The sequence below is a fragment of the Trachemys scripta genome, chromosome 6 (assembly GCF_013100865.1).
Source record: "Trachemys scripta elegans isolate TJP31775 chromosome 6, CAS_Tse_1.0, whole genome shotgun sequence".
Lineage (NCBI taxonomy): Eukaryota > Metazoa > Chordata > Testudines > Emydidae > Trachemys > Trachemys scripta.
Window position 1 is genome coordinate 65,466,341 of NC_048303.1, and position 20,789 is coordinate 65,487,129.

Below are 20,789 nucleotides of genomic sequence, written 5' to 3' on the forward strand. Positions count from 1 at the left end.
AAGCACTGAGTGGTGGGATCACATCGTGATGCACGTCTGGGATGACGAGCAGTGGCTGCAGAACTTTGGCATGAGGAAAGCCACATTCATGGGACTGTGTGATGAGCTCACCGCAGCCCTGTGACGCAAGGACACGAGAATGAGAGCTGCCCTGTCTCTGGAGAAGAGCGTGGCGATTGCACTGTGGAAGCTGGCTACTCCAGACTGCTACCAATCAGTCGCCAACCAGTTCGGAGTGGGAAAGTCGACCGTTGGAGTCGTGTTGCTGGAAGTGTGCAGGGCCATTAATTGCATCCTGCTCTGAAAGACTGTGACTCTGGGCAACATGAGTGAGATTGTGGATGGTTTTGCACAAATGGGCTTCCCTAACTGCGGAGGGACGATAGATAGCACGCACATTCCAGTTCTGCCACTAGACCACCTAGCAGTTCTACGCCTCTCATTGGGGTGGGGTTTTTTTAGAGCACTACAACTGCGCAGTTTCTGTGCACTAAGTCGCTGGCAGTGTGTGCACCTCGGGAGTTACAGTGCAGAAAGCTGCTTAGGCCTTAATCTAAATAAAGTATTTGTGCTTAATGTGGGAGTATGGAGTGAAATATACAGGTCAGGATAGACAATCTAATATTCCCTCTGGTCTTAGTTTCATAGCGTTTATCTGCCCATCTTCTCTACGTCAGAGTTCCGTGTAACATTTGTCGTTAGAAAGCAGGAATGTTGGAGGTTCACTTCGTTACATGGAATAGGCCAATGACCTCACCCTCACATGATATCTCTCATGCAACCCCTATGGGCACAAGCTTTTCAAGGCAGTTTATCAGCTTGTTGCCAGAGACACATCTCATAAGTGTAAATGCACAGAGACAACTCTTGAAGAACAAGAGTTACTCCTAAGTATCCCCTCTTTTCCTGTAAAATTTCAACTTTCACATCCCCCTGTTGTAGGGCTAGAGCTGTTCAAATAGAAATTTCTGGAATTTCTTTTATAACAGGAAAGTATTTGTCATTTTCCTGCAGCTCAAATATCTTACTAACTTTTGTACAAACTTGGAAAAAAACCCAGTCTTATCCAGAGACCACTGCTTGAAAATGTTAGCCTGATAAGTAAAAATTGGAGAATATTATAAGCAACCAAAGCCAGGGCATTATGAAAACGCTTATTCAACCCTCCCAATACCATCAATATCACAAACTCTCTAGCTTCAAGAAATATTATCTGGATTATTTTTACCATTGCTGTTTATAGTAATAACGTTCATGTGGTTAATAAAAGCAGCACATACTGCTATCATCAACATAACCTCAATATTTGTTTTTCAGGACAGTTAGAAGTCATTATGGACCGTCGACTTATGCAGGATGACAACCGTGGCCTTGGACAGGGTCTCCAAGATAACAAGATCACAGCTAATCTGTTCCGACTTCTGCTGGAGAGAAGAAATGAAGTAGATGAGGTAGGTGTAATTACATGGGTTCATCTGCTGTATTTTCAATAAAACCGAAGATATAAATATTTGATACTTCTGTAAAGAAATATTTAAGCAAAAATACCTGATGTGTAGGTATCTGACCTATCTAAATTGTCTCACTTTATGTAAGCCAGGAAGATATGAGAATGTTATATGCAATAATAGTATTGGTCAGTTTGATTCGCTCTTCCTTTTACAAACATTTACCCTTGTATGTCCCCTCTTATTCCCTCAGTTTTTTTTTTTTTTTCTCTTCTCTCCTTTCTTTTTCCATCACTATGGGGAAATAAGCCTGGGGAGGACCAAACGAGTATCATATTGCAAGAGTAGAGACTAATGACAGCAGCTACAATGCTGAGTGGATTTAAAATCAGAAGGCAGTTTCTAAAGATGAGGAATTGTGTATAAACTTGTAATATACAAAGGAGCTGGAATTAATTTTTTTTTATATGGGTTATAGCAACCACTGGAGTGATGAGGATACTTACACTATACCACTTAAAATTAAATTCCAGTGTTCATTTGATTCATAGATATTTTTGTTGTTGTGATCCTCTAGTCGACATCCTCCTTTATATAACAAGCCATAAAATTTTACACCATAATTCCTGCATTAAGCCCATAACATCTTGTTGAGCACGAGCATATATTTTAGAAAGATATCAGGTCTTGATTTAAAGACTTCAGAGAGTGGAGAATCCTTCGCATCCCTCGGTAAGTTGTTCCAAGTATTAATTAACGTCAGTGTTTAATAAAATAAAATAAAAATTATGCCTTATTTCCATTTTCAATTTTCTAACTCCAACTTCCAGCCATCAAATCTTAACTCTTTGTCAGATAGATTAAAGAGTCATCTACTATCAGAAATCTTCTCCTTGCATAGGTACTTATGGACTGTGATGTAGTCACCTCTTCAGCTTCTCTGATAAGCTAAATAGTGATCTTAAGTCTATAACATAAGTTGAGACTTTTTGCACAAACACTTTTGACATATTTAGATTAAATGCAACACTAAGGTTATGAATCTTAGAACTAAAGATAGGTAGTGCAAAAATTAAGGTTCCCATAATAACTTAAATCCAGCCATATTTCAAATACTATATGTTTGTAATCCGTTTTCATAGGTAAGCCTGAGAAACCTGATTTTGACTTCACAAAAACAAAAGTGAAAACTAGGGTTGAGATTTTCGGAGCAATGCAGAGGTCTTGGCCACAAATCTTCCATTAGTTACAAAGGAAGACCTGTGTAAGTCATCTACACTGCTTTGAAAATCTCATCCTCGGGCTGTAACATATCCACCCGCTCGTAAAATGTTTCATAAATGTATCTAAGTGGATGTATTCGCCTTACCTGGACTGTTTCTAGATGACATTTTGCCATTCAGATCAATCACACAGATATTCAGTGTAACCTGTCAATCTGCTTCCAAATAAAAAGGCTATCATCTATCCATTGAGTATCTGCTAGCACTGTTACATAAGAAAGGAGATTCTTGAACTTATATAGATATAATAAAAATGTAGTGCAGACTATTAAGGCAAGTTGATGGTAAATACATTAAAGATGTAACTTTGGAAGCTGGAAAGTGTTTCCATTTTTGGGGATCTCTCTGTGTGATGTCATATACGTAGTGCATCCCAGTCCATTAAATATCTCACCACATTCTTTACAAGTTAATTTTAAATTTTTAATTTATTTGTCATGCCACATACCAATCTTTTTGTAGAAAATTGCTTTGCAAATTTATTGAGAACCAACAAAGAACTGATTTTTTGTACCACAGTGATTTGTCCTTCAGCTATATGTTCATTAATATATTTTGCTTGAATGTATTTTATATTTCTTTGCAATTTGTGTTGAGAGTAACATATTTAATTTTTTTTATTGCATGCATGACATTGCACTCCTTGTGCTGGAAATCTTTGTGTGATGATTCCTCTGCATTTCTTACAAATATTTATGGTCTCTGCTGTTTGTTTACTTTTTTATGCCTTGGTATGTATTTTTAATTAGACAAACTTCAGTTCTATCACTAATTTCAGTTTTTCATAATATAACTTTGCTTTGATTTGTTTATCAGTTATACCACAAATAATTTGGTCTTTAATTGCTTCATCTAGTTAACAGTTCAAATTGATATGATTTAGGTCTAATACATAGCTCTTTAGCATAAGGCTCAATGATACACCTGGGAACTCGTTCCTGGTAAAGAAAATGTGCCTACATAAGTGACATTTTTGCATGACTCAGCGTATTCTTGAAATTTTGGTTTGCTGTTTACAATCATTTTCTTCTACTGGATTGCATTATAGACCTCCAAAGCCTCTGGGCCTGCCACTTGTAGCATTGTAAAGAATTTGACCATCTCCAGTTTCTCTGCAATACCACCTGCTTCCAGGAAAATTCGGAAATTCTGCTACCACCTCCAGTTCTCTTCCAGTTTCCTTTGCAGACTGAGGGATGTCTTCATTTGCTCTATTTTTGCCAAAGATTCAGTTTTCTTCTGACACTACATAATAGATTTGATACACAGGAGTGCTGGTCAGAGTGTGATCTTCATTTCCTGGGCTCCAGTCACATGACACAGGTCAAGAATATGAAAGTTTAATATCTCTTTTGCATAGCATCCACTCACTTAAAAATCATTAGTTATTAAACCTTTCTCATTTCTACATTACTCTAGCATTAACTGAAGCGCACCTGTCTTTATAGCAAACTACTCCCACCTTCTTTAAGACCATATGAAGTTGCCGGAAAAAATACCCACAATCAGAATAATTGTTTAGGTCAGATGGGCAAGAGTGTGGGCGGTTTCATATGTAAAAGCGTTGCCATATTGTGAGAGTTAGCGTAGATAGCTATCTATTTGTATAATATTTTCTCTGGTTAAGACCCTGTTCTGACTATTGGAGCAAAATTAGAAAACTTACACAACAATGGTGCAGAACGATAGGCAATTACACTTGTATATAGATTTGAGTACTTTAGTAACTATGCCCAAGGTTATGGACCTACTATTGGAGTGACTTGGTGAGGTTCTGTGGCCTGCAATGTGCAGAAGGCCAGACTAGATGATCATGATGGTTCCTTCTGGCCTTAAACTGTCTATTATGAACCCATATATACAAAAATACATAGGATCTTAAACTCCATAGGCAAACTATGCCAATTTAAGATGTCAGAAGCTGCAGACTATAAACTTTAAAGTTTCTTTATCCAGAAGTTCTTCATCAGAATGTTTCCTTCCTAAATGCAAGGCCCAATGAGTATACGAGATGAAATGGTTGGCTGGAGGCAGAAAAAGTTGAAGTTGTTTAGGTGACTTTAACTGTTCATATTAATACTTTCTAATAGTTATTATGTGTGACATTAACTTTAAATTCCCAGTATTTCTAACATTTGTGGTGGTTGAGAGAATTACACCACTTAATGCAGGTGCACAGTCTTGTTATCAAGAATTCAATTTAAATTCCTTACGCTCGCCTTCAGTTTGACGCTGCTTGTTAAACACACTGAGTGAAGGAGAAAAAACAATTGCTTACCATAGTGTGACTCTTTCTCAGATGATTGCCTCAGTGTATCTAGACTTCCCTCACCTTTCCCTGTTATTTTGGAATTTGATAAATTCTTGACTTAGTGTAAGAAATGTAGGGAATGTTGGGGCTGCACTCCATATATAGTCTTGGCTGAGGGCCTGAGGACACTGGCAAGTGTGTATGCACAGTCTCAATGAACTCTTTTAGCCAGGAACGTCTGATCTCATGTGTCAGGATGTACACTGTCACCCAGGATATGTATCTGTCCAGCAGTCATCTAGCAGAACAATACAAATAGCAGTAGGTAGTTAATCTTGAATATACCAGCCATATGCATCACCAAGTATCTCTTTGCTACTCTAGGGACCCTGATCTATGAGGTGAGGAACATGTGACGCAATCAAATTGAAAAGGGAAAATGGAGGAAAAGAGAATGTTAGGCCAAAAATTCAGGAAATCTGTAGAAAGAAAGGTGGTCTACAGATACGGCATGAGGCAGCAACTGACATGCACACCACAGTAACAACAAAAGGGCAGAGGAAGGAGCTGGAGTTGGACTGAGTGAGGAAGTGAGAAAATTCACATAAACAGGCTGAGGGAGCTGCTGAAATCATTGGACTCGTGCTTACTCTCTCCCTGCACTACAATCTTCATGCATTGGAGGAAGGCAGATTTTAATGCGGCTTACTGCAGGCTTAGGGTATGTCTACACTACGGGATTAATCCGAATTTATATAATTCGGATTTGAAAAACAGGTTGTATAAAGTCGAAATGTATGCGGCCACACTAAGCACATTAATTCGGTGGTGTGCGTCCAAATACCGGGGCTAGCGTCGATTTCTGCACCGTTGCACTGTGGGTAGCTATCCCATAGCTATCCCATAGTTCCCGCAGTCTCCCGCGCCCATTGGGATTGTGGGTTAAGATCCCAGTGCCTGATGGGACAAAAAACATTGTCGCAGGTGGTTCTGGGTACAGCCTCACCTCCTCCCTCCCTGCATGAAAGCAACGGACGGCAGACAACCATTTTCGCGCCTTTTTTCCTGGGTGAGTGAACACTGCAGACTCCATACCACGGCAAGCATGGAGCCCGCTGAGCTCAAGACAGCAGTCATGAACATCGCGCGTTCTCGTGGAGTTTATGCTCAGCCAGGACCAGAAAAACGAGGCGAGGAGGCAGCGGCGGCGGCAACGCAGCGACAAGCATGATGAGGACATTGACATGGACACGGACACGGACACGGATACAGAATTCTGTGAAACCACGGGCCCCGGTGCTTTGGAGATCATGTTGTTAATGGGGCAGATTCTATCCATGGAACGCCGATTCTGGGCAAGGGAAACAAGCACAGACTGGTGGGACTGCATAGTGTTGCAGGTCTGGGACGATTCCCAGTGGCTGCGGAACTTTCGCATGCGTAAGGGCACTTTCATGGAACTTTGTGACTTGCTGTCCCCTGCCCTGAAACGCCAGAATACCAAGATGAGAGCAGCCCTCACAGTTGAGAAGCACGTGGCGATAGCCCTGTGGAAGCTTGCAACGCCAGACAGCTACCGGTCAGTCGGGAATCAATTTGGAGTGGGCAAATCTACGGTGGGGGCTGCTGTGATGCAAGTAGCCAAAGCAATCACTCAGGTGCTGCTACGAAAGTTAGTGACTCTGGGAAATGTGCAGGCTATAGTGGATGGTTTTGCTGCAATGGGATTCCCTAATGTGGTGGGGCGATAGACGGAACCCATATCCCTATCTTGGCACCGGAGCACCAAGCCACCGAGTACATAAACCGCAAGGGGTACTTTTCAATGGTGCTGCAAGCACTTGTGGATCACAAGGGACGTTTCACTAACATCAACGCGGGCTGGGCGGGAAGGGTTCATGACGCTCGCGTTTTCAGGAACACTACTCTGTTTAAAGGGCTGCAGCAAGGGACTTACTTTCCGGACCAGAAAATAACCGTTGGGGATGTTGAAATGCCAATAGTTATTCTTGGGGACCCCGCCTACCCCTTAATGTCATGGCTCATGAAGCCGTACACAGGCAGCCTGGACAGGAGTCAGGAGCTGTTTAACTACAGGCTAAGCAAGTGCAGAATGGTGGTAGAATGTGCATTTGGCCGTTTAAAAGGTCGCTGGCGATCATTATTGACTCGCTCTGACCTCAGCCAAAGAAATCTCCCCATTGTTATTTCTGCTTGCTGTGTGCTCCACAATCTCTGTGAAAGTAAGGGGGAGACCTTTATGGCGGGGTGGGAGGCTGAGGCAAATCGCCTGGCTGCTGATTACGCGCAGCCAGATACCAGGGCGATTAGAAGAGCACACCAGGAAGCGCTGTGCATCAGAGAAGCTTTAAAAAACAGTTTCATGACTGGCCAGGCTACAGTGTGAAATATCTGTTTGTTTCTCCTTCATGAAAACCCGCCCCCTTTATTGACTGATTTTCTGTAAGGAACCCACCCTCCCCCTTCCCCCAGCTTTCTTTCAAACCAAATAAAGTCACTATCATTTAAAAATCATTTATTCTTTATTAATAGATTAGAAAAAGAGGGAGGGAACCCGGGTGGTATTTGGGAGGAGGATTGCTGGGAAGGAAAAAGCCACAAAGAAAAGGTTAAAAAAATGACAGCCTTTTGCTTGGGCTGTCTACTGGGGTGGAATGGGAAGGTGTACGGAGTCTCCCCCCCCCGTGTTCTTACACGTCTGGGTGAGGAGGATACGGAACATGGGGAGGGGGGAGGGTGGAACAGGGGCTGAAGCGGCAGTCTGTTTTCCAGCAGCCGTTCCTGAAGCTCCACCAGACGCCGGAGCATGTCTGTTTGCTCACGCAGCAGCCCCAGCGTTGCATCCTACCTCCTCTGGTCTTCCTGCCGCCACCTCTCATCTCGAGCGTCCCTCCTGTCCTCACGTTGGTCCCTCCTGTCCTCACGTTGGTCCCTCCTGTCCTCACGTTCACTGGCTTCTTTCCTATACTTTGAAACTGTTTCCTTTCACTCATTCAGATGAGCTCTGTCACTGCGGCTGGATTCCATAATTTCAGGAAACATCTCGTCTCGCGTTCTCTTCTTACGACGCCTTATCTGTGATAACCTTCGGGATGGAGGAGGGAGGCTTGAGGAATTTGCAGCTGCTGTAGGGAGGGGAAAAAAGAGAGAATTGTTTAAAAAGCTACATTTTGCAGAACAATGCTTATACTCTTTCACGGTGACCAACACTATTCACATTACATAGCACATGTGATTTCTGTGCAAGGTCGCATTTTGCCTCTTAATGCTGAGTGCCTGTGGCTTTGCTGCTAGAGATCACAGGTCTGGGCAACAGAATTCGGCTTGCATGCGGCCATGGTAAGCCATTGTCTTACAGCTTCTGCACCCTCCTTTCCCACATACCAAGCATAGCCTGTAGAGTGCTGCGGTTTTTCTGTTAACATTCAGCAGCAGCAGCAGAAAACAAACTAACCACCCCCCCTCTCGCCATGAATTCTCTGGGATGATCGCTGTACCCCTCCCCCCCACCGCGTGGCTGGTAACAGGGAAGATCCCTGCTAGCCAAACGCGAAAAACTCAGGGCCAATTTCCCATCTGCGCTTGGCTAACTGCAGGGAAGGATTTATTTTCCGCCACAGGCAAACAGCCCAGTAGGAACGGCCACCTCTGTCCCCTTAATTAAAGTTCCCGTATTTCAACCAGGTTACCAGGAGTGATATCACTCTCCTGAGGATTACACAACAAGATAAAGAACGGATGTTGCTTGAATGCCAGCAAACACCGGGACCATACGCTGCCAGGCTTTGTCAGGCAATGATACCAGATTACTTGCTGCAAGCATGGCGTGGTCAAGTGTCCTACCATGGAGGAGGGAATAAGGATGCACTGCCCAAAAACCTTCTGGCAAGGCTTTCGGAGTACCTCCAGGAGAGCTTCATGGAGATGTCCCTGGAGGATTTCCGCTCCATCCCCAGACACGTTAACAGACTTTTCCAGTAGCTGAACTGACTGCGAATGCATCCCAAGTCCTCAGGGCAAAGTAATCATTAAAAACAGTTTGCTTTTACAGCAAGTTTTATATTTTAAAAGGTAAACCCACCTGAGGTCCCTTCCATGGGATCAGAGTCTTGGGTACTGGCTTGGGAGGCTTGGGAGGGTACTTCAGTCAGGGTGAGAAAAAGATCCTGGCTGTTGGGGAGAACGGAGTGCTGTGTGCTCTCTGCAAGCTCATCCTCCTCCTCCTCCTCCTCTCCCCCATCGGCAGAATCCTCAGGCGTCGCTGATGAGACTATCCCCGACCCAGAATCCACGATCAGAGGTGGGGTAGTGGTGGCAGCCCCCCCTAGAATTGCATGCAGCTCCGCGTAGAAGCGGCATGTCCGCGGCTCTGACCCGGAGCGACCGTTTGCCTCCTTTGTTTTTTGATACGCTTGTCTGAGCTCCTTGACTTTCACGCGGCACTGCTCAGAATCCCTATTGTGGCCTCTCTCCATCATGCCCTTGGAGATTTTTTCAAAAGTTTTTGCATTTCGTCTTTTAGAACGAAGTTCTGCAAGCACTGAATCCTCTCCCCATACAGCGATCAGATCCAGTACCTCCCTCACTGTCCATGCTGGTGCTCTTTTTCGATTATCAGCCTGCATGGTTACCTGTGCTGATGAGCTATCTGTGGTCACCTGTGCTCTCCACGCTGGGCAAACAGGAAATGAAATTCAAATGTTCGCGGGGCTTTTCCTGTCTACCTGGCCAGTGCATCCAAGTTTAGATTGCTGTCCAGAGCGGTCACAATGATGCACTGTGGGATAGCTCCCGGAGGCCAATACCATTGAATTGCGGCCACACTATCCCTAATTTGAAATGTTAAAATCGATTTTGGCGCTACTCCGCTCGTCGGGGTGGAGTACAGAAATCGATTTAAAGGGCCCTTTACATCGAAATAAATAGCGTCGTTGTGTGGACGGTTACAGGGTAAATTCGAATTAAAGCTGATAAATCCGAATTAAAGTCGTAGTGTAGACCAGGCCTTAGTGGCATATGTCATTGCAGGAGCTGTAGCTCACAGAGTTTGACCAGTGGCAGTCCTCCTAGCCAGGAGTGTGCATCACTTGTCAGAAGGCTGCACTATAGTGGCTGAGTGGGTTTTTCTGGTCCTCGGGACACTTTCCTATAATCAGGCACCAGCCATAAGGGCTAGTGCACTTTTTAGGTTTTAAATCTTATAATAGGATGAGTATAGTCTATTACTGCCAACTAATATTTTTATGACTGTTGAGTTTAAGATTAGCTTGTTTTAAAACCATTGTCAGATGCAAGCTATCACTCATTTTATAGAAAATGAAAGATAAGAGAATAAAGAAAATCTGGGATAAAATATATTGATGGACCATTTTAAAGCATAGCAAATTATATTTTAGTTTGGCCCTGACAGCCTTTCTAGTCATACTTGTCATCTGACTAAATATTTTCTTATTGCCATTTCTTTGAATTATTTTATATTAGCAGTATTTGAGGCAGATATTTATCAACTTCGAGTGGAACTTTAGGTCTTAATTGACTAATTAAACTTACCAAAAATGAATTTGGATTAAAAGGTTTATCAAATGAAAAATCAAGAAGTTGCCATAATAAACTTTACCTAGTATAATCATGGAAATGTACAAAGGGGGCAAATCTGCTCTTACACTTTTGTATTCAAAGAGCCTAAATGCAATAGCACACATTAAATGGCCTGCAAAATTTCATATGTGGGACTCTGTTGTTAAATGCATGAATGAAGCCATTAAGGCTATGTCTACAGTGCAGACCTCTTGCAGCGACATGTAGGTTATGTGTAGCTACACACTGCAGTGAAAAGCAGGCTGCATCCACATTGTGGTGTGTAGCTACATGGGGCAGTGAAAGGCTCTGGCAGGGGTGAAATTGTTGCAGGGAAAGGCTCTATGGAGGGATTCTGAATGCAGCAGAAGTAATCAGAATACAAAATTTCAAGATTAGGCACAGTGGTAGGCAAAAAATAGCTTCCATATGGTTTGATAGAATCCAATGAACTGATGAATTACTTACCACCAGAATAGTTGTTTTGCCTTTAACAAATGGCACTAAGACCATGGGTTTCTCAATGGTAAGTGCACATTCAAAATATATAAGAAAGTTATGGGAAGGTATGAGACCTGGGAGAACTTCGGAAATACACAAAGGCAGTGTAAACACAGGTCAAATGCACCAAGGATATCTTAGAATCAGAGATGTGGACTTCTACAGGATAAAAAAAGTCTCACAAGAATTACAAGAATAAAAGCATTTTACTATAAAGTACATAATCTGTGCAAATAATAAACTCTTGTTACTGATGTGATATTGCTTAAACCCATCTTTGTTAATTGTAGTGTAATTCTTCATTGTCTGTGATTGTTCTTAAGTTTCAATTTTAACATGAGGGAGAAAAGGAATCTCCTATTCAAAGAGAGAGAGCACAGAACCATAGATGTTGGAAGAAAAAGGCCAGTTACGTTATCTAGTCCAAACTTTCAGTGCATGTTGGTTCCTTTAAAGTAGATTTTCTAGTGTTTTTGAGGGCATACAGCTGTCTTTATTCTCCTCTTAGTTCTCTGATCAAGAAGATAGTCATGATCAAAGCAAATTGTATTCTGTGGCAAGCTAGACCAGAATTCTGTGGCAAGATTTTCCCTGCAAAGTTCTGGTGATAAATTATGTGCCAAAGTGGAGGGTATGTGGCAGTTTCAAGTACATGGAAAAAATGGTGGATTTTTATTGAATATGACAGTAATTCAATCAATATTAAATAACTGACTTCTGCCCAAAATAGGAAGAAAAGATAGTCATTTGAAACTTTTTGATGAGTTTTCTTCTACCTCAACAATCCTTGACAACAGTTGGCCACCCCACTGTTTTACGCCTCAATGGCAGCCTCATAGACTGTAAGGCCTGAAGGGATGATCGTGGTCATCTAGTTTGACCTGCACGTTGCAGGCCACAAAACTTTGCCCACCCACTCCTCTAATAAACCCATAATCTGTGGCTGAGTTACTGAAGTCCTCAAATCATGATTTAAAGACTTCAAGTTACAGAGAATCCACCATTTACACTAGTTTAAATCTGCAAATGACCTGTGCCCCATGCTGTAGAGGAAGGCAAAAAAAACCTCGGTCTGAGCCTGGGGAAAATTCTTCCCAACCCTGAGCATTTCAGCAAGACCCAGCAGCCAGACATCAGGAAAGAATTCTGTGTAGTAACTCAGAGCCCTCCCCATCTAGTGTCCCATCACTGGCCATTGGGGATATTTGCTACTAGCAGTCGCAGATAGGCTGTTTAACATTGTAGGCAGTCTCAGCATACCGTCCCCTCCATAAATTTATCAAGCTCAATCTTGAAGCCAGGTAGGTTTTTTGCCCCTACTGCTCCCCTTGGAAGGCTGATATTTAGAAACCTTTGTCTTATTTCAAGCCTAAATTTGTTGATGGACAGTTTATGTCCATTTGGTCTTGTGTCCACGTTGGCAGTTAACTTACTCCTCTCCCTTCCTGGTATTTATCATTCTAATGTGTTTATAGAGTAATTGTATCTCTTCTCAGCCTTCTTTTGGTTACTTTAAACAAGCCAAGTTCTTTGAGTCTCATCTCATAAGGTCTCATCTCATATGATCATCCTAGTAGCCCTTCTCTGCATCTGTTCCAGTGTGAATTCATCTTTCTTAAACATGAGAGACCAGAATTGCACACAGTATTCCAGATGAGATCTCACCAGTGCCTTGTATAATGGTACTAGCACTTCCTTATCTCTACTGGAAATACCTTGCCTGATGCATTTTAAGATTGCAGTAACCTTTTTCATGGCTGCATCATATTAGTGGCTCATAATCATCCTGCCATCATCCAGTTCGCCAGGTCATTCTGCTCCTGTGTCGCTTCCAACTGATAAGCCCCAAACTTATAGGAAAAATTCTTATTCCTATGTGCATGACCTTGCACTTTCCACTATTAAATATCAACCCATTTCTATTACTCCAGTTTTCAAGGTCATCCAGATCTTCTTATATGATATTCTAGTCCTCTGTATTGGCAATATCACCTAACTTTGTGTAATCTGCAAATGATATTAGCACACTCCCACTTTTTGTGCCAGGGTCAGTAATAAAATGTTAATAAGATTAGTCCCATGACCGATCCCTGAGGAACTCCACTAGTAACCTCCCTCCAGCCTGACAGTTCACCTTCCAGTGTGACCCGTTGTTGTCTCCCCTTAATCCTCATCTTCTCCAATTTAACTAATTTCCATATGGAACTCTATCAAATGCCATACTGAAATCCAGGAAGATTAGATCTAATACATTTCCTTTGTCTAAAAAATCAGTTATCTTCTCAAAGAAAGAGATCAAGTGGTCTGGCATGATCTACCTTTTGTAAAACGATGTTGTATTTTATCCCAATTACCATTTACCTCTATATCTTTTAGCAACTTTCTATTTCAAAATTTGTTCTAAGACCTTGCATGTAATGAGGTTAAACTAACAGGCCTGTAGTTTCTTGGATCACTTTTTCTCCTTTCTTAAAAATAGGTACTAAATTAGTAATTCTCCAGTCATAGGGTATGATCCCTGAGTTAACAGATTCATTAAAAATCCTAGCTATTGGTCTTGCAATTTCATGTGCCAGTTCCTTTACTATTCTTGGATAGAGATTATCTGGGGCCCATGATTTATTCTCATTAAGCTGTTTGAGTTTGACATCCAGATGTGGTAATTTCTACCTCTATATCCTCACTGACATTAACCACCCTACCACTACCTCTAAGCTCCTCATTATTGCTATTAAAAACTGAGTCAAAGTATTTGTTTAGGAGTTGTCACTGCATCCAGCAACAGTGGATAAAACAGATTAGTTGAAATGCAATGAAATAGTTAACATGTACTATTAAGGAGGAGATTTACAAAAAAACACAAACAGGCAGCTAGCTCTAGTTGAAAGCCAATGTGGGAGTCCCTTGTGCATTTGGAAAATCTCCCCTCAATATTTATTGTTAGACTTCAGAGTTAATATACAATTGAGAGGAATAGAGGGAGTTTACAGCTCTCAGAGCTGTTGTTTCAAGTTCTCTATTTGCAAGCTCAGGACTTTTTATCATTCATCTCACCTTTACTAAATGTATACGAAGAGCCACTAAATCTCTCTACCTCATTTTCCCTATTAGTCAAATGATGTTTTCACACCTTTTGTAAAGCTTTTTGAAATCCTCCGTGCAGAGTATTAGTATTTACTAATAAATATTCCCATGTCACCACTTGGAAAGTTATTTTAAAAATTGAGTTGAAGAAGGTAGAGGGGGTGCTCAATACTTTAAAATCCTGTCCACATCCCAGTGACAGAAGCTTTTAGCTTTTCCTCTCCCCATGTATCAACCTGCCCTGATCCCTCTTTTCTCCGACTTCAGTTGCTAAATTCCCAGACAAATTGGTATTTCTGTAACTGCGTGAGGTAAATAGAAATGTTTACTAAAATCTGGAATTTCATTGATATTAATATTATGGAACTGATCAAATAAAACTTTGCTTTGAATCTCTCCCATTTATTTCACACTTCTGTGTGGTTTTCAACCTACTATCAAATACAAATTTAGATCTAGTGTAACCCTGGATATTGTGCTTTCAGCCATTTGACTGTGAATGCTCTTGCATAAGAAGTTGTATTTAAACACAAAAAGCAATCATTTTTGTTACAAATAAATCACTGATATATACACATCTCCTAAAAAAATGGAAAGCAGAAATAGTTCTACCCACATTTTTCCAACCTCTTGCTCATGGCATCTTTCCTTCTGCCTTTTTTTTTTTTTTAAATTAATAATTGTCCTAGTCTTCTTCTCCTGTACTTACATGCTTAAAAGCAGGTTTCCAGGGAGCTGTAGGAGCCAGTGCAAATGTATACGTCTTTAGACACATGTCAGGATCTTTGGTACCGCTTCTGCAGCTCCTTTTAAACATTGCAACTGTTGTGCTATAGATCTTGGAGCATTTGAATACTGGCTACTGCCATGGCCTAAAACACAACTGGTGGAGGTAATCCTAAAATACTTGAGACCAAAACAAAGATGTCACTGTCTGTTGTTGCTTCCAGAAAACTTAATTTTGAGGGGAAGGCAGATAAAAATGGAGAAGTGGGACATGTCAATAAGATGAAACTGAGAATTAGATGAAGAATTAGATGGGATGGGAAAGATTATGCAGAAAAAGAATAGGGAAATGTTCAGAAGGCAAGATTAACTAGTTGGCTGTGACTATTCCGCCATTGACTAGTTAGGGGGGGTAATAATGGTAAATTGTCATTAGTCATGTAATCCTTTCTTATCCAGTAGTATTGTTTGGTCATTACAGGATGTAGTGTATATTTCCTTATTTCTAGCTGCATGTTATATATTCATCAGTGATTTAAAAGAACATATTTACTCTTAAATAATGGCATTATGCAGGGGAAAGGTTTAAATGGGGGGATAAGGAGTGTTAACAAAAGGAAGAATATTAAATATAATTTTATAACAATTAACAAGTCATGACTTTTTCAAACTTTAAATAAGGAAAAGATTTAATATTTCGGAGTTGAGAGAGATCCCCAGTCTGTCTTGAAGAACAGAATTGGCAAGAGTGTTTATTCAACATAATTTATAAAGCTGTTTGGAACGATAGGATAACTTTCACAATCAAGAGATATTTATCTTAACATAGTGTTGTGCTAGTGGCATAAGACAAGAAGTAAATAAATGTTTCAAGTACCTTTTCAGTTTGATAGAATTCATTATTTTAGTTTTATGTTGGTGTCATATGAAATATATGTTGGAGATAATTCCAGAGTACTCTGTGGTAAGCAACACCATAAACATTGCCTGCATGTGATTATAAATTTAGGAGATCCTAGATTAGGGATTTTAAGTGTGGTGAAATATTTAGGTGAAAACTAAGCTTGTGCTGGGAGGTATTTAGTTGAATATCTAGAGCTGTTTGCTATTATACTAAATGTTTAAGTATAGAACTGAGTACTTAGATTAGTTTTTAAAAGTCCTACATGTGATTGAAAACATTTTTAGAAAAATTGTTTCAAAGTAGTATTGTGTGAAACAACTGTTCAGAACTATTCAGTGGAGTTGCTGCATTTTTTGAGTATATAGCCCAGTGGGTGCTCCACCATAAATGTGCATATGCCTGTGAACTCTCAACTGGAGATTGTAAAGCAGCGATTGTGGGCCCGCACCTTCACAGAAAAGCTCTTTGTGCTCCTCTACAAGGGCATATAGGGGTGTGTGGACCTGCCCACCTGTGGTTCAAGATGGACCATTTGATGTCAACTGTTTTACAGCTTCTTGCCCTTTACACTTTTCTTTGTCAAGCTAAATAGATTGAGCTCCTTGAGACATGTTTATTAGGCATGTTTTCCTAATCCTTCGGTCATTCTTGTGGCTCTTCGCCGAATCCATACTAATTTATCAACAACCTTTTTGAATTGTGGGCACCAGAACTGCACACGCTATTCCAGCAGTGGTCACATCGTGCCAAATACAGAGATAAAGTAACCTTTCTACTGGGGGGAGGGATAGCTCAGTGGTTTGAGCATTGGTCTACTAAACCCAGGGTTGTGAGTTCAATCCTTGAAGGGGCCACTTAGGGATCTGGGGCAAATATCAGTACTTGGTCCTGCTAGTGAAGGCAGGGGGCTGGACTCGATGACCTTTCAAGGTCCCTTCCAGTTCTAGGAGATAGGATATCTCCATTAATTCAAATTCAAATTTGAGATTCCCCTGTTTATGCATTCCAGGATCACATTAGCTCTTCTGGCTACAGTGTCATGCTGAGAGCTCATGTTCAGCTGATTATCCACCATGACCTCAAATCTTTTTCAGTCACTGCATCCTAGAATAGAATCTTCCATTCTGTGAATTTGGCCTATACTCTTTGTTCCCAGATGAAAAAAATTTACATTTAGCCATATTTAAAATGCATATTGCATCCAATTCATCAAGCAATTCAGATTTCTCTGAATCAGTGTCCTCTTCATTATTTACCACTCCCCTAATTTTTGTCATCTCCAAACTTTAATCTATGATGCTTTTGTTTTCTTCTGAGTCATTGATAAAGATTCTAGTATAGCTCCAAGAACCAATCACAGCAGGACCCCACTGAAAACAGACCAGTTCAATAATGATTCTCTCTGTATAGTTACTTTTTGAGACCTATCAGTTAGCCAGTTTTTAATCCATTTAATGTATGCCATGTTAATGTTATATCATTCTGGTTTTTTAATCAAAATGTTGTGCGGGACCAAGTCAGACACCTTCCAGAAGTCTAAGTGTATTATATCAACACTATTACCTTTATCAACCAAACTTGTAATCTCACTGAAAAAAAGATATCAGGTTAGTTTGACAGGATCTATTTTCCATAAACTCACGTTGATTTGTGTCAGTTACAGTATCCTCCTTTAGTTCTTTATTAATTGAGTCTTGTATCAGCCATTCCATTATCTTGCCTGGGATTGATGTCAGTCTGACAGGCCAATAATTACCTGGGTCATTCTGCCTACCCTGTTTAAAAATTGGCAGAACATTAGCTTTCTTCCAGTCTTCTGGAACTTTCCCAATGTTCCAAAACTTATTGAGAATCAGCAAAATCCTCAGCCAGTCTTTTGAAACTCTTTGGATGCAAGTTATCTGGATCTGCTGATTTTAAAATTTCTGACTTTAGTAGCTTCTGTTTAACATCCTCCAGAGACACTAGTGGAATGGAAAAAACATCGTTATCACCGTATGATGAGACTGCATCATCTGTTTTTCCCCCTCAAATACAGAACAAATATTTATTTAACATCTTTTCTGTGTTATTATTTTTTATTATTATTATTATTATTAATTCTACCATTTCCATTTAGTGATGGACCAATACCATTGTCAGGATTCTTTTTGTTCCTAGTGTATTTAAAAAACTCTATTACTGTCCTTAACTCTACTTGCCATACATTTTTCTCCTTTTGTGTCCCTTATCAATTTTCTGCAATTCCTAACTTCTGACTTATTCATTAATGTTAACTTCCCCTTTCTTCCATTTGTTATATATTATTTCTTTTATATTTTAAAGCTGCCTTCACATCCTTTCTAAACAGTTTGGGTTTTTTTAACCAGCACAGCCTTCTTCCTCAATTATGGGATTGAGCCTTTTGGGGCATATAGAAAGGTGTTCTTATATGATTCCCAATAATCGTTCACATTTTTTTGATTACATTCTTTTCCCCAGCTTATTTGGCTCATACTGTTTTCAGCTTTGTGAAATTGGCCCTATTAAAGCACCAAGTATATATATTACTTTTAGTCTTGTGGTCAGTTCTCCTTTATCTTTTGGAATAAGGTCTAATATAGAATTCCCCCATGATGGCTGCAACACTTTTTGAGTTAGGAAATTCTCATCTATAATGTTTAGAAATTCAAAGGATGTTTGGAACTGGAAGTATGCAATCAGACAGCAGAGACCAAAAATCCCATATACTCTACATTATAGTACTGTGTTAAACATAAACGTCTTAAAAAAAAAAAAAAAAAAAAAAAAGGGGGTGGGAGGGGAGGAAGAGTTTACAAAAAATTGATAAGGTAAGGAAACTGTTTCCATGCTTGTTCATTTAAATTAAGACAGTTAAAAGTAGCATTTTTCTTGTGCATAGTAAAGTTTCAAAGGTGTATTAAGATGTAAACTTTTGAAAGAACAACCATAATGTTTTGTTCAGAGTTACATACATTTCAGAGTTACGAATAACCTCCATTCCTGAGGTGTTCATAACTCAGAGCTTCTACTGTAGATTGAATTTATTCTCCTAAATGACCAATTCCAGTTCCTCTTGTTTGTTGGTCAGGCTCCTAGCATTAGTGTATAGGTAATTGAAGAATTTCTCCTGTTCATGTCCTTTGACTCCTTGATAAATTTTGTTCTCAATATCTTGATTTTGTGCTGAGTGCTCGTATCTTTCCTCTTTTTCCCCTCCCCGTATGCTATTAATTTAACACCCACCTGACTACTCTAGCCAGCCTGTCCTCAAGAAGATTGGTCCCCCTTCTGCTGAGGTGATGACCATCCAAACAATATAGTCTCCTCTCCCCCATAGAAGATGGACCAATATTTCACAAAACCAGAGCCCTACACCACTTACCTAGCCAGTGATTCACTTCCAGAATCCTCTGCCTTCTGTCTTCCTTTGACACATGCAGCATATCTTCAGTAAAATGTATGAAATAATATACTTGAAATATTTATACCATTGCCTATAATTAAGATTGAACAACCTGTTTGTAATTTAGATGTATGTTTACTTGTTTAGTTCTCAGCTGAATCACATATCAGATGTTTGCTGTTTGTTGTATCACACAAACAAACAAAATTTAAAATGTGTTGTGCTGCTAACCAAGAGGAGGAAAAGCAACACTCACTTCTTCCTTAAAAAGTTAGCATGCATCTTATCTGTTGAGAACTAATCAAAACATACAAAACATTTGCATTTAAATTGTATAGAATTCTGTAGCTTGCTTTAATTTTAATTTGCTGGCACTATTAATTATTTGTATTACAGTAAATGATTAGGACTCCACTGAGATTAATGCTGTACAACCTAATCCTTGCTCCACAGTTTACAGTCTAGATATATGACAAGACCGAGTAGGTAGATGAAATAGACAAGTGGGATGGCAAGACAAGATAACAGTAAATGGTACATTTTCCTAGGATACCATAGTCTTTTTGCTAACTGTCTAGCCATTATCATCTGGAGTTCTTTGTAGGCATTACAGCATTAATAAGTCTTAAGGAGATACTTGAAGGAGGATGCAGAAACTTTACAGATTTTACAGGAGATTTGACAGGTAGCATGGAAAAAAAGCACAAGTGTTAATGATACCTCCTTTGCAAACTTTTTGAGAAAGCTACTGATTATTTGTATAAGAGCTATATTCAGAATAAGAATTATTATTCTTTGAGTGCTTTCACATGTCCATTCCACTTTAGATGTATGCACACCAGTGCACTGAAGCTGGACAACTTTTCCACATAGTGGTACTTGTTGGGGCAGTACATGCTGCTAGCTGAAAGCATAAAGGGTTGGAACCATCCCACCCCCCTTCAGTTCCTTCTGGTTGGTAGTTGGAGTGTGTGAGTGTGAGTCTTATGGTCTTCCCCATATTTCCCTTTAAGAAAACTTTCTAGAGGTCTTTTATTGTAAGTAGTTTAGTATAGTTGTAGTTTAGATAGTGGTACTTGTTTTTGGCTCAGTTCCCAGGCATGTCCAAGTCCCCAAGATTTAGGTACTGTTCTGGCTATAACAAATTTAGGCCACTCAGTGATCCTCACTGCCACTGATAGAAATGTTTGGGAGAAGGCTACATCAGGTATAACTGCTCTATTTATAAGGTATTTAAAACGAGGAGTAGGAAGTTGAGGGAAGTTCAACTTCACGACATCTTGGTCGAAGCAGCTTTTGTGCTCTCATTCGGAACCCAGATGCTCAATATGCAGGGATTTGGACTTAACTCCATCTCCGAGTGCACCACCAGACTTGGAAGAGAGTTGAAGAGAGCTGACGAGAAGACACCACTCTCCATCTCTGGTGCCATGCAGGTAGCAGAAGTCCAGTCCTTTGACCTCTTCGGGCCAGAAGAAGCCCTCTTCTTCTTTGAGGACTAAGTCCTCAAAACACTCACATAAAATGACCAGTACCGAAGTTAGTTATAGTTAAGATAACTCCTGCAGGGTGCTCCCTAGTGCCGCAT

The 20,789-nt window shown here is 40.3% G+C and overlaps 1 protein-coding gene across 1 annotated transcript in view; it reads left to right on the forward strand.

Moving 5' to 3' along the window:
• Positions 1-20,789, forward strand: part of MAN2A1 (mannosidase alpha class 2A member 1) — a 209,014-nt gene that overhangs the window by 159,098 nt on the left and 29,127 nt on the right. Inside the window, exon 19 of the mRNA XM_034773035.1 lies at positions 1,318-1,451. Coding sequence (XP_034628926.1) covers positions 1,318-1,451 — 134 coding nt within the window. The remainder of the gene's footprint in view (positions 1-1,317; positions 1,452-20,789) is intronic.